The sequence below is a fragment of the Leopardus geoffroyi genome, chromosome B3 (assembly GCF_018350155.1).
Source record: "Leopardus geoffroyi isolate Oge1 chromosome B3, O.geoffroyi_Oge1_pat1.0, whole genome shotgun sequence".
In the NCBI taxonomy this organism is placed as follows: domain Eukaryota; kingdom Metazoa; phylum Chordata; class Mammalia; order Carnivora; family Felidae; genus Leopardus; species Leopardus geoffroyi.
In genome coordinates this window covers 136,218,833-136,231,652 of record NC_059337.1, presented here as the reverse complement: position 1 = coordinate 136,231,652, position 12,820 = coordinate 136,218,833, and the positions used below count along the sequence as shown (strand labels likewise).

General features: G+C 53.4%; 1 protein-coding gene across 3 annotated transcripts in view; it reads left to right on the top strand.

Moving 5' to 3' along the window:
- ITPK1 (inositol-tetrakisphosphate 1-kinase) overlaps positions 1-12,820 on the top strand; it is a 179,018-nt gene that overhangs the window by 32,398 nt on the left and 133,800 nt on the right. For all 3 annotated transcript variants that reach the window (XM_045448289.1, XM_045448288.1, XM_045448287.1), the window contains exon 2: positions 9,624-9,648. In XM_045448289.1, coding sequence (XP_045304245.1) covers positions 9,624-9,648 — 25 coding nt within the window. The remainder of the gene's footprint in view (positions 1-9,623; positions 9,649-12,820) is intronic.

The following is a 12,820-nucleotide window of genomic DNA, read 5'->3' as shown; positions in this document are numbered from 1 at the left end:
AGAGAGCGAGAATCCCAAGCTAGCTCCACACTGTTCGCACAGAGCCCGACGTGGGGCTCCATCCCACGAACTGTGAGATCATGCCCTGAGCCGAAATCAAGAGTCTGATGCTTAACCGACTGAGCCATCCAGCTGCCCCTGAAATGATGACACTTTGGATGCACTTCCTTGGGGGATATCTAGCCCCCCACCCCCCGCCTCAATTTCCCTATCTTGAAAGTTAGGGGTGGGATTTGTGCTGTCATGTGCCAGTTAGCCCTGGCGGTTCTGCTTTCCTCCAGGAGGAGCTGGGGAGGTGAGTCACTAGCCCTGCCTCTCGCCCACCTCCTGGGCTCCTGAGAGAAAGCTGCTTCCAGGGACCCCTTGGGTTTGTCCTAGGTCTGAAAGAACACGCTGACTCACGCTACGGTGTCTGCACTGTGAGGAACCTGTGGCCTGCCTGTCTCCTCCAGGTGGGGCGCCTAGTATGGGAGCAGGTCTTCAGTTAGGAGGGGTGGTGGCTGTCCAGTCAGGGGAATGGCTCTCCCTTCTCCTCCCCCCCCCCCCCCCCTCCAAGGAGAAAAAAAAAAAAAAAAAAAAGACATATGGCAGCTTCCAGTTTATCTGGTTCTTTGCTGGAGCTGTCCAAACAATTCAAATGTTTGTACTGGCTTTGAAATCCTGTTCGTATGTTGCCTTTATATCGGGCCATTTCAGTTTCTGGCATTGTAATAAGAGGGAAATCCAAGTTACAAGACCATCAGCAAGTGAACCAGACTGCCGCAGAAGCAGATGGGCAGGGATTGGCTCAGGGTCAGAGCCTTGGCACCGGGAGGCTGGGACATCCATTCAGGAAGAGCTTGCAGGGCTCCTGCCAGGTTGAGGGTCCACGGTGGGCAGGGTGCCGAAATAAATAACACAGTCCCTGCCCTTGGGGGTGGAGGCTCCTGGTCTGAAACGGAGCACAGAGCAGTCCTAAGTATCAGATGGCTGTATGGCTGAAGAGCCGTCATTTCTGCCCCTGGGAAGGGGCAGGGGAACAGCCTTCAGCAGGAGTGATGTTTGAGCTGTTTTTGATGGCTGAGCAAGAGTTTGCCAGGGGAGGAAGGGCATGGCAGGCAGAGAGAACAGTTTGTGCAAAGGCACAGAGTTTTGTCAGGCTCAGGCGGGTTTAGAAAATGGGGTCCCTCCTGGGAGGGTTTCATGAGAAGGACTCGTGCTGCTTTCCCCCCAGTGCCTTTATGCTGCACCTCCAAATGCTACGTGTCAGGTGTTGTGCTCAGAATTTGGGCTGTAGACAGAGGCCACAAGCCCTGTTTCTTCAAGGGGCATTTATTGGTCAGGATAGGCTGCGAAAACAACCCCAAAAAGTTTGCGACAATAGATTTATTTATAGCTCGTTCATAGTCCGGTGGCTCTGTGCTGGTCTCCACACCCCGGCATTTCTCAGCCTTGGCACCGTGGACAGTTAAGGCTGGAGGGTCCTTGTTCTAGGGGGCTGTGCATTGTAGGGCCTCTACCCTCTGGATGGCAGTAGGCCTTCCCCTCATGTGACCATCAGAAATGTCTCCAGGTGTTGCTAAACGTCTCCTGGAAGTAAAATTGCCCCAGTGGAGAACAGCCGCTAGCTGAAGGTCCTCTTAACAGTTTCCTTCTGGTTCCCAGCCTGGCTTTGTTGCCACTCGGTCAGGTTTTCTTTTCAGGAGTGGGTCTGGGCCAGCTTTGGGGGCCATCTGCGTCCTCGTGCTCCCACGAGGATGTCCTGGAGGACTGGCTGCAGAGTTGGACACTGGCAGTTGAAAGCGTCTGCTTGGAAATGACATGGGGTCACTTCTGTGCGCATTTCATTGGCCAAAGCGAGCCGCGTGGCCATGCCTAATTTGGTGGGGGCCGTGGGGCCAAGGGAGCGCCCAGCAGAACCGCCAGCAGTGGTGGCCACCATTAACGTCCACCGCAGTGCCCTTAGCCTGGTAGGAGTCAGCGACACGGAGCCAGGCAGCCTCTAAGGTCTGCGTGCAGTGCTGGGGTTCCGGGGACTCTGAGGAGTTTGGGAGCCAAGGAAGGAAGGTTCCTAAGGAACTGACCTCGAGTGGGGTTAGCTGGGTGACCTTGGGGCTGCACTTGAGGCAGTGGGAGGCATGTCCCTCTGCGCACACTGGTGAGGGAAGAGGCCCCGCTGCCTATTCAGGGAACCCCAAGTCCTCCGGAGGCACTCCGGGGCCTACCCTCTGGGGGGAGGAAGGAGGCAGGAAGCGGGGAGGTTGCCTGCCTGCCTCGTGGGTGTTAAAGGGCGTTATTATTCGGGGCTCCTAAAATCTGGCAGTTACCAAACTGTGCTACAAATGGCTTGGATGAGCGTGTGCCTGGCTTTCCACTTGAATAATTACACACTTCCCGTCTCTAAGTGGTTTTCAGCTCTGGGTGCAGGTGCAGCGTCTTTCTCCTCCCCTGGCGGTGGGAGGGAGCCTGCGTTTCCGGGTTGATTCCCTCTGCTATGAAATTGCTCCAAGGAGGCCTGGCCTCCCTCCGCAGCTGGGTTATCCTGTAGGGCCCCTTTCAATAGCAGCTTGCCCCCTGTGGCCGGTCCTCAGCTGTGTCTGGGTAGGAGGCAAGTGACTGTGCCCTGGCAGATTGCAAGAAACCAGTTTTTTTGTTTTTTTTTTTAATGTTTATTTTTGAGGGAGATAGAGAGAGAGAGAAAGAGAGAGAGAGAGAGAGAGAGAGAGAGAGAGAGAGAGAGAGAGAACACAAACGGGGAGGGACAGAGAGAGGGACAGAAGATCCGAAGCAGGCTCCATGCTGACAGCAGAGAACCATGAGATCGTGACTTGAGCTGAAGTTGGACCCTCAACAGACTGAGCCACCCAGGTGCCCTGAAAGCAGTTCTTGATGAGCCCAAGCGTCCCCTTTTTTGACAGACTGAATTATTTGATTGCCACTCTGCTCTCTCTGAGTGCCTGCAGTTCTGGCTGTCATCACCAGGCTTTTCTCTCCTTACTAGTCAGAGGGCACCTCTGTGTCTCAGCATCACCCTCTCTCTCTCCCTTGCTGATTCACCATCTCATGTGCTTTACACACATGTCTGCAGTCATCAGGTCTTACACCTGCCCTAGAAGGTTCTGTTGGGCCAGAAGGATCACACCCATTTACCAGATAGGAAAGCTGAGACCCAGGTCCGTGTCTGCTGCTGGTTTCTACAGGGCCCTGCTCTGCAGTGAGGCAGGCCTGCCGCTTGAGGGGAGTCGTCGTCCCAAGATATCCTGTGTTACCCTTCCTAGTGCCATATGCAGTGGCCAAGGCCCAGGCCTTATGTGGCCTCCTCGTGGTGGCCTCCTTGTGGGATGGGTTCGTGGACACTTCTCCGTCTAGGTGTTCTGCCTCCCTGGCTTCTGGGACCTTCTATTTCTCCTGCTTTTGACCCTCTTCATTGGGCCCCTTTGTTGTCTCCTTTCCTCCCACGCTGGGTCATCCGGGTAGTTTTGTCATCTTCAGGAAGTGGTAGCTGTTGTCACTTACTGAGCACCTGCTGTAGTAAGCAAGACAGTGACCAGTGACAGAGACTCGGTAAACTGGCTTAAGCAGATAATCTGCAAGTGCAAGTCTGGAGAGGACAGGCTCCAGGCTGGCTGGATTGGGTGTGGAGCTCCAGCAAGAGGGTTATGGCTTTTTCTTCTGGTGCGGGCTCCTCCTTGTGAGTCTGGCCACAGAGAGGTGATGGCGTGCCAATGCTCCTGGCCATGTTCTTTGTGCTGTGGACAGTCCTCCAGGACCTGTCCTGGCAGGGACCAGGACTGGCCTGGCTCAGGTCCTGTTCCTGTCCTTCGTCTTACCGAGGTGCCAGGCCACGTGCCACCCCTGGAGAGGGTGCGGCCTTCCCCTGCATGGTTTGCTTGCTTATCAGAATCACATGAGATCAAGGAGGGATAGTTCTGGAAGGCTGGAGGGTAGTACAGAGCAAAGTAACAGAAGCCCACATTCCTAGTGTGGGCCCCAGTAGCCCTGTGAGGTGAGTTGCAGGATTCTTCTCACCTGACAGATGGGGAAACTGAGGCACAGGTACAGTTAGGTCTGGTTCCATGGTCTCCTCTTAGGGATGCACCCCACCTCTTACCTTTCACCTGCCTCCCTGATTGCATTTTCTGAGCCCTGAGCTGTCACTCAGCTCAGTTCTGGGTTTCTGATCACCTGCTGGCACGACCGTGGTCGGGAAAATGGAAGAGTTGACCATCGTCATGCAGTGTGCTCTCCGTCCTCTGCTGGCGCTGGCACGTGACCTTGGCCTGCTGTGCCCAGACTGTCACAGCTATTGTAGTTCTTGCATGTCCTTTAGTCCTGTCCCCGAGACCTGGAAGGGCTGCACCTGAATGAACACCTCCCGGCCTCCCCTCCCCCAGTCTGGTCCTGCTACTCCTCAAGCACAAGCTGCTGCTGCTTCTCACACCTGGCTGCCCCCTGAGCAGCAGCTGGGGCTTGAACAAGCCCCGAATCCCTCACTGGCCTTAGACCTTAGACCTCCAGAATCAGAGTCTGCAGGACTAGACCTTGAATGGGTATTTTTTTTTTTTTTTTTTTCCCAACGTTTATTTATTTTTGGGACAGAGAGAGACAGAGCATGAACAGGGGAGGGGCAGAGAGAGAGGGAGACACAGAATCGGAAACAGGCTCCAGGCTCTGAGCCATCAGCCCAGAGCCCGACGCGGGGCTCGAACTCACGGACCGCGAGATCGTGACCTGGCTGAAGTCGGACGCTTAACCGACTGCGCCACCCAGGCGCCCCATTGAATGGGTATTTTTGACAAACCCCAGTGGTGATTCTTAGTCATCCACCCTGGTATTTGGGACCCACACAGGGTAAAGGCCAGGCTGCGCTGTGATATTCTGGGCCCCTGGGCCTTGCTCACATCTTCTGTCCACTTCTCATTGCCCCTGCCCACTCCTCGTAGTGGATCTTATGCTCCCACACTCCCTTTTGGGAAGGGGGGCACTCCTCATGTTATTCCTCTTTAATCTCTCCTCCCTAGTGTTGGTCTGTAGTTTCCCTTCACTTGTCTTCCAAATGGCCAATGCCGCCTCCTCCCGGAAGTTTTCCCTGATTGCTCTCCCTCCTGTCCTGAAAGGCTAGTTTGTTTTGTAAGTGAGCATTTAAAATTCCTCCAGGCTGTGCTCTCCTTAGGCTTCTGCTGAGGAAGGGTCTTTTTACAAAATAGATCCTCCCTTCACAGCTATCCAGTTTTTGGAAAAACATTTGGAAAAAGTTTATGAGTTTTGGGGGTAGATCTCTGTCTAAAACTTATCAATGTAACAGGTACTGAGAAAGTGACAGTTTTAGAGCCTGTAGAAGTTTTCTCCAGGTGCAGGTTTTTTAATAAACTCCTTTGATTATTTAACTTTAACTTTTAGTGTTACTTTTTCTATCATTTTGGGAGTAATATCTATCCTTATTGTAGGAAACTAGAAAATACAAGGAAATGTAAAGGAAAAAAAGCCACCCGTCACTTTTCTGCTGTGTCCACAGTTTACAGGCTTTGTGCTCCCTCCTGGTCTGTTTTTCAGATACTCGAATATTGAAATGCCCTTAGAATCCAGACTGAATGCCCCTTCTAGGGCGGTCTGGTGATTCCAGAATGGGCATTGTTTCAGCTCCTCTTTGAGCACAACTTGGAAGCTTTTCTAGATGAATCCTGAACTCCTCTGCTTCACTTTACTGATTGATTGATTGATTCATGCTTTATCAGGCATTTACCTTATGCCAAGTACTGAGAATGCTGGCAGCTGGAGCTTTACCTTTATTTATTCGTTCATTCATTCGTTCATTCATTTACCTATCTATCTACCTATTTATTTAAAATATTTGTTTTGTGGGAGAGAGAAAATGAGTGAGTGGGGGAGGCCAGAGAGAGAGGGAGAGAGACCCTAAGCCCGATGTGAGGCTTGAACTCATGAACCATGAGATCGTGATCTGAGCCAAAATCAAGAGTCAGATGCTTAACCGACTGAGCCACCCAGGCGCCACTGGAGTTTTACCTATTATTTACAAGACAATTCAAAAAACACACTCCTCTAGTTTTTGAGAATATGTTGTTGGATGCACGTGGCACAAAGCTCAAGCATGAGAGAGCACAGTGAAAAAGAAATCTTCTCACCCCACCCCCCCGGCTGCCCTTGCCCTTGACCAGAGGCCATCCCACTACTGTTTTCTTGTGGTACTTTCAGATTCATTCTGTGTATATGCAAGCCCTCCTTCTTGTGCTGGATGCTGTTCTGAACCCAGGTAATTGCACATCGCACACGGGGTTTTGCACCTTGTATTTTCACATAGTAGTGTCTTAGCGAGAAAGCCTTGAGGGTGCATTGAGGAGTTCTGCATTCTTTTTACTCACTGCCTAGTATTTCTCTGACCACGTGTGGTTTGTTAAAGGTCTCTTAGGGTGTGTAAGTTGCTACTGGTCTTCTGCTGTCACAGCGTGGCAATTAACAGCCACAGCCTGGAACACTGCACATTTGAGGACGTCTGTGGGGTGCGATGATGGACTGGAGTTTTCAGGGGGAGCAGTTAATCACTTGACAACGAGTTCTTTGGTTTATCTTCCCCTCCGTCTTCCCCTTGGGTGTCCTGAACCAAATTCTGAACGTTTGGGATTTCAGGAGCCTGCTGTTTGGAAAATGAGGGTTGTTGGTCCTTTTGTTCCGCAGAAATTTCAGGAGAAGAAGTGAGCCCCAGGGGGTTTACGTTCTCCTTTCCCAGGTGGGCCACAGTGGTGTGCCTAGGGTCCTGCCACCATGGGCCATGTGGTTTTCTGCTGGCCTCCTTGCCTCCCCTCTTACACCGAGGCCCTGCAGCATGGAGACCAGGCTGGTCCATCTCAGTGTCTCCTGTGCCGGCTCTGCTGGGCCTGTCAGTTGCCACCCGGGCGTGGGCGAGCCTGGCTGCAGAGCCACTGCGCGCACTTCCTGAGGTCACCCAGCCTCCGCTTGCTCATCCGAGTAATGGGTCATCCCTGCCCCTCCCTAGTTGGGCTGCGGAAGCCGTCAGTGAGCAGAGAGCATCCGTCACACCATAGCTGCCCTCGCCTTGAGGGTGTCTTGCGTACTTGTGTGGCCTGATGTGGGCTGAAAGGGGAGCCGCGCCCCCTCCTTTCCGCCAGAGTCACAATTTATCCTGTTCTTGGAGCTCTGAGCCGCAGAGGAACTGGTCTGGCCCCTGACAGCTCAGCCACACTTAAGATTTTCAGCCTGCCTGTTCTCAAGATTACTGTTTTGTTTTCTTTTATGTTATGGGTCTCTTGTGTTTTCAGAGTTAGCTCAAAGTTAGCATCCTGTTTGTTTTTTAGGACCGGGGGAGGGAGAGCTGACTGGGATGATGTCAGATGTAGACGGATTGGAAGTGACCCGCAGTTGGCTTCATAAGGAGATGAGAGCCACACGCCGGGATAATCGGGATGCCATGAGGATTAACGAAGAGGGAAAACCCAGGTCTGGGCTGCAGCCCAGCCGAAGCCCTTTTCTACCTGGTGCGGGTCACGTCCACTTGCGCCCTCTGTCTCCTTCAGTGCTGTCCATTTTTCCTGAGGTGTGGCTCCAAGTCCTTTGGGACTGGCTGAGGGGGGCTGCTCCCTTAGCTGTCTGAAATTTCTGTCCTGGGGCAGGGACAAAGTGCGGAGTCACACTGAAACTTACCTGGCTGGTCAGAGTCCTGAGCCAAGTGCCCTAGGACCGGTTCCTATCACCCATGCTCACATGGGGCGGGACAGTCTGGGAATGAGGCCAATGCATTGAGGTGTCCACAGGGCTCAGAGATGATGTGGGTTGTGAGCTGGCGCAGATTTCTCAGGGCGCCGTCTGCCCCCCTGCTGTGGATGCTGGTGGCCCAGGGCTGTGCTCTTGTGCCCGGTCTCCCCTCCATGAAGTCATGGCAGTACATCGGTATTGGCTGTCATTCCTTCTGGAACTCTAGAGAAGCTGAGTGATGGTGGAGACCCCAGAGAGCATCAACCACTGTGGTTTTCCCACTGGGTTCCTTGGGGCCCGAGGTTGTGTTGAGGTTGTTGGGGGTTAAGGGGAGGGCGTATCCTGCAGTGCGAGCCGGTCTGCCCTCTTGGACTGACCTCGTGGCTTCCTTCGGAGGTTCCACTTGGTGCCCGGCTCTCAGAAGGTAACGTAAGATTGGTAGCTGTCACCTCAGCTGTGTTGTGTGAGGGAATGGTGTCGGTGCCCACTCACTGGTGCCCAGAGACTTCCTGGTGGCTTTGTGCCCACCTCCTCCCCTAGACCGTGAGCCCCTCCAGGGCCTGAGCGATGGCTGTCGCATTTATTGTGCCCCTGAGTGCTGGGCCAGGCTGGGCACGGGAACCTGAGCGAGGTGTTTATGTACTTACATTTAGGGAGTGTCTGTATGCCGGGCGGGCCCCATAAGTAGGCACAGGGTACACACAGCCATTGAATCTGCCATAGTCCCTGCTCTAATTTCTGACCTTTTCTGGTCACAGGTCCTTTGAGCGTCCGTCGGTGGCCTAGGCTTTCTTCTCAGGAAAACACTTGTGGGCATGGCCATTGGCAAGCCATCTGCATTCCATGCATCCTGCGCCTCCCTAGCATCCTGCCCCAGGCGACAGCCCACTGGGGCTCTGGAATGAAGGGCTGGGATACAGTGGTAGCCCCAAGTTCTCGGGAATATTCTGGCTCTGGGTGGGTCAGTGGGGCGAGGGTGTCGTGGGTCAGGGAAGGCTTCCTGGGAGAACTTCTGTCTGAGCCACATCCTGAAATCTGGGCTGGAAAGCGTGGACCAAGACTTGGAGAAGGGGCATGGCCCTGTGCCCAAAGGCTTGCAGTAAGGAATGTAGGGCAGGGGAGGTAAAGGTGGGTGCGTGGCAGGGGGCCTTTGTGCACTGCTCAGAGCCCCTGATCCTGTCTGTAATGGGGTGGGGTCATTAGGACATGTGTGTAGGTGAATACTGGCCACGGGATTGTGGGTGAGAGATGGAAGAGGCAGGGCCCAGGCTTGCAGGAATATTGGCAAGGCCCGTGATGGTTGAGTCAGGGTCGAAGGATGCATAGGGGGTCAGTGGGGGCTAAAGATGGCCAGGATTGCACTGACCTGAGCAGGGCTGAAGGGTTTGGGGAACTCCTGCAATGTGGGAGAGCAGATGGGCTGAGGCAGACCTGGGAGGCCAGGCCGAGGTAGTAGACCTGATATGGGAAGAAATGGGGAGCCATGGGAGGTGGTTGAGTCCAGGAGGGAAGGTCAGGCCATTGGGGGTAAATAAGGTGGAGGGAAGGGTACAGGTGTGATCCAGGCTGGAGCTGTGCCCATGAAGGGCTGGCCCTGAGATTGGAGAGCGGGATGCCTATGAGGAAAACCAGCAAACTTGGGGTCCTTGTAGAGCTACAGCCAGGTCCCTCTCAGGAAACAACTCTCTCTCTCTCTCGCTCTCTCTCTCTCTCTCTCTCTCTGCCTGCCTGAAGGTGGCCTTGAGGACTGGCTAGGAGTTTGCAGACTTTCCCTTTGCAAAGGAGGCTGTTCTGGGGATCGTGTTTGAGAGGGGCAGCTGCAGGCTGTCCTGCCATCAGCTGGCTGTAGTGAATGTTCTGGAAGGATGCTTCCTGGCTGCCTGAGTAACCTTTGTTTTCTTTGTTTCTCTCCACAGGAAGCGGGGGATAGAAGTCGTGCAGGTGAGTACAGACCATACCTTCACTGTTGTTCGTGTGGGTGGGCCTTTTAGGGCCCCCTTTCCCCTTCTCCCTCGAGAGTCTGGGTGCTTTTTTTTTTTAATTTTTTTTGTTACATTTATTTATTTTTGATAGATACAGAGCACAAGTGGGGGAGGTGCAGAGAGAGAAGGAGACACAGAATCCGAAGCTGGCTCCAGGCTCTGAGCTGTCAGCACAGAGCCTGACGCAGGGCTCGAACTCACAAACCGTGAAATCATGACCTGAGCCGAAGTCGGATCCTTAACCGACTGAGCTGCCCGGGCGCCCCAAGAGTCTGGGTGCTTAGCTTCTTCACTTGCATGTCATTTTTAACTTCTCCCCCTGTGGAATCTCTGTGGTTTCTGCCCTGGCAGAACGTGGGTCATGCTTGGTGGTCTCTGGGTCTTGTGGCGTTGCAGTGGGGTCATCGGTGGAAGGAGCTGGCTTGGGGGAGAAGTGGGGCTCTGGGTGGGAGTGGGGGTACAGGGTGCGGGAGCTTAGCCACCCCGCCAGACATCCGTGGTCCTGATGCCCCCACGGTTGGCCCATGCCTGCCCTCTGTCTTTGCTGAGGGAGCACGAGTCCCCCTGTGCCCCTGCCTTGGCTGTTCAGCCCTCTGAGGGTGAGTCTTCTCCTATCTTGGACCATTCTTGTGAGTGGTATCATCTCCAAGAGTACTCTTTCCTCTCTCCTTTCCCCCTCCCCCTCCCCAGGTCAGGTGCATCCCCATCCTGCTATCAGTTGGTGACACCCAATCTTCTCTGTGGGCCACTGACTCCTGGAAGGTGGACCGAGTCAGTATGGGGGGCTCCTGACCCTTGGGCTGCCTCACTCTGGGGCAGACTTAAGTCAGGTGCTCATTGGCTGGAGAAGGAGGGATGGATGGAGAGAGAATCCCTCCCAGGGCCTGGGGCGGGCTCTGTGGCCCCAAAATAGATGTACGTGCTCTGACAGTGGCCATTGGGGGTGGTTGGTGGGGTGGGGCTGGGTGGCTCTGTCTGGAAGCCTTGGTCTCCCTCTGGTTTCCCTCCTTGTAGCAGGTTGAGCTTGTCACCTGGAGGCTGAGGTTGGTTTTGGGGGAGGAGGCAGTTTCTGGAAGTCCCTCATCAACTGTAGAATTTTCAACCAGGCTCATTTTGGCTCTGCAAAGTTGTGTGATCTGCACTGAGTTTTTCTGTGGACCTTAATTTCTTACACATTAAAAGAGGGAAGTCAGAATTCCGGAATGGCTGAGAAGTATGCTTTTGGGGCCGCTTCTGATTGATTGGTAGTGGCTGCCTGGAGGAATCTAAATCTGTGAGTGGCTGAGGGCAGGGGTTGATTGATAATGCCTGTCAGGGGTCCAGCGGTGGGCAGAGGAAGTGCAGTTGTACCTTGGTCATTCTGGGGCCAGGTGTCTCAGATCGGTCCTGCTCCAGGATGCTTTGGCTTATTTTGGTCTCTTAGTCCTTACCTACGGTTACCTTGGATGTCACCAGATCCTTTGCAGATGCTGCTGTACCCACCATCAAGGCCTGGCCTTAAAGTTGGAGCTGTAGCTGGAGGTTGCTAAGAGAATGTCCAGGTGCTTCCCTGAGGTTAAGTATAGCGCTTGTCCACGTTCACGAAGAAATTTCTGCGGAGGAACAATATTTAGAGGAAGTGAATTCACGTGCTCACCAATAAACATGTTACTTAAAAGGGGAAAAAAATGTGCCCTTCCCGCAATACCTGATTCCTGTCCTGGAAAATCTTAGACTAACACAGTAGGATGCCACTACCCCTACCAAAAGAGGGAGGGGGGGGAGGGGAGAAGAGAGGAGAGGGACTTGGAATTTCAGGATGTGAGGAATAACCTGGGGGTTCAGTGTGTTTGCTTTACATGGCTTCCTGGGAAGGTTTAGATGAAAACCTCTAGTTATTTATTTATTCAATTTTTTTTAAAGTTTTTTTTTTTTTTTTTTTAAATTTGAGAGAGAGAGAGAGTGCATGTGTGAGCGTGAGTGGGGGAGGGGCAGAGAGAGGGTGAGAGAGAGATAGAGAGAGAGAGAGAGACCGAGAGAGAGAGAGCATCCTAAGCAGGCTCCATGCTGTCAGCACAGAGCCCAACGCGGGGCTGGGACCTCACAAACTGTGAGATCACGACCTGAGCCAAAATCAAGAGTCAGATGCTTAACTGAGCCACCAGGGCGCCCGGGACTAAAGCCTTGGAGCCATTGTTACGGAGTGTACCGGGCAGAAGAGTTACGAAATGCTTCCTTGATGTGTCTGCTGTTCCTTTTGGTGATGACTTCGGGGAGGAAGTGGTGACCGGGCACCAGAGAGAAGCCAAACTGGACGCTTTCCACGCCAGTATCTAAAAATAAAACCCACCGCGACGCCTCCCTGTTCACCTCCTCCTGGCAGCCCCGAGTGTTTGGAGAACTTGAAATTTCAAGATGTAGAGAAAGACTCTTTGCAAAATCTGGAAGCCAAGGCACTTGGCTGGGTTTTCAAAATTAGCCAGGCCTCTGTGCGCCAGATCCCTGGGCTGGTGGGCCGCTGGGTGCTGGAGATGATGGGTGCTCGCCAGATACGAGGTGTCAGTGACTGAAGGGGCGGAGAGGAAGCGTGCCGTCAGCCAACACCCAGTATCTCTTGTGTCTGGTCCCCCAGTGGCAATGTCCCTTTTTGTGCAGCCGTCCAGTGACATGAGTAGTGTTTTCATGCCCATTTTATTTTTTATTTTTTTTTTTTTTTTTTAATTTTTTTTTTTTTTTAACGTTTATTTATTTTTGAGACAGAGAGAGACAGAGCATGAACGGGGGAGGGGCAGAGAGAGAGGGAGACACAGAATCGGAAACAGGCTCCAGGCTCTGAGCCATCAGCCCAGAGCCCGACGCGGGGCTCGAACTCACGGACGGCGAGATCGTGACCTGGCTGAAGTCGGACGCTTAACCGACTGCGCCACCCAGGCGCCCCTTCATGCCCATTTTAGAGACGAGCCTCCACTGAGGCTCAGGATGTTGTGACTTCCCCTGGGGGAACTCAGCTGGTAAGTGGTAGAGTTGGGTTTTGACTGTGGGTCCGTTTGTCTCCAGAGCCCATGGTTTTTCTGCTCCATTTATTGACTGTTTCCAGGCCTGTTGTCACCTGGGCTTTGGCTTCTATTTAAAAAAAGGATATTGGGGTCCAG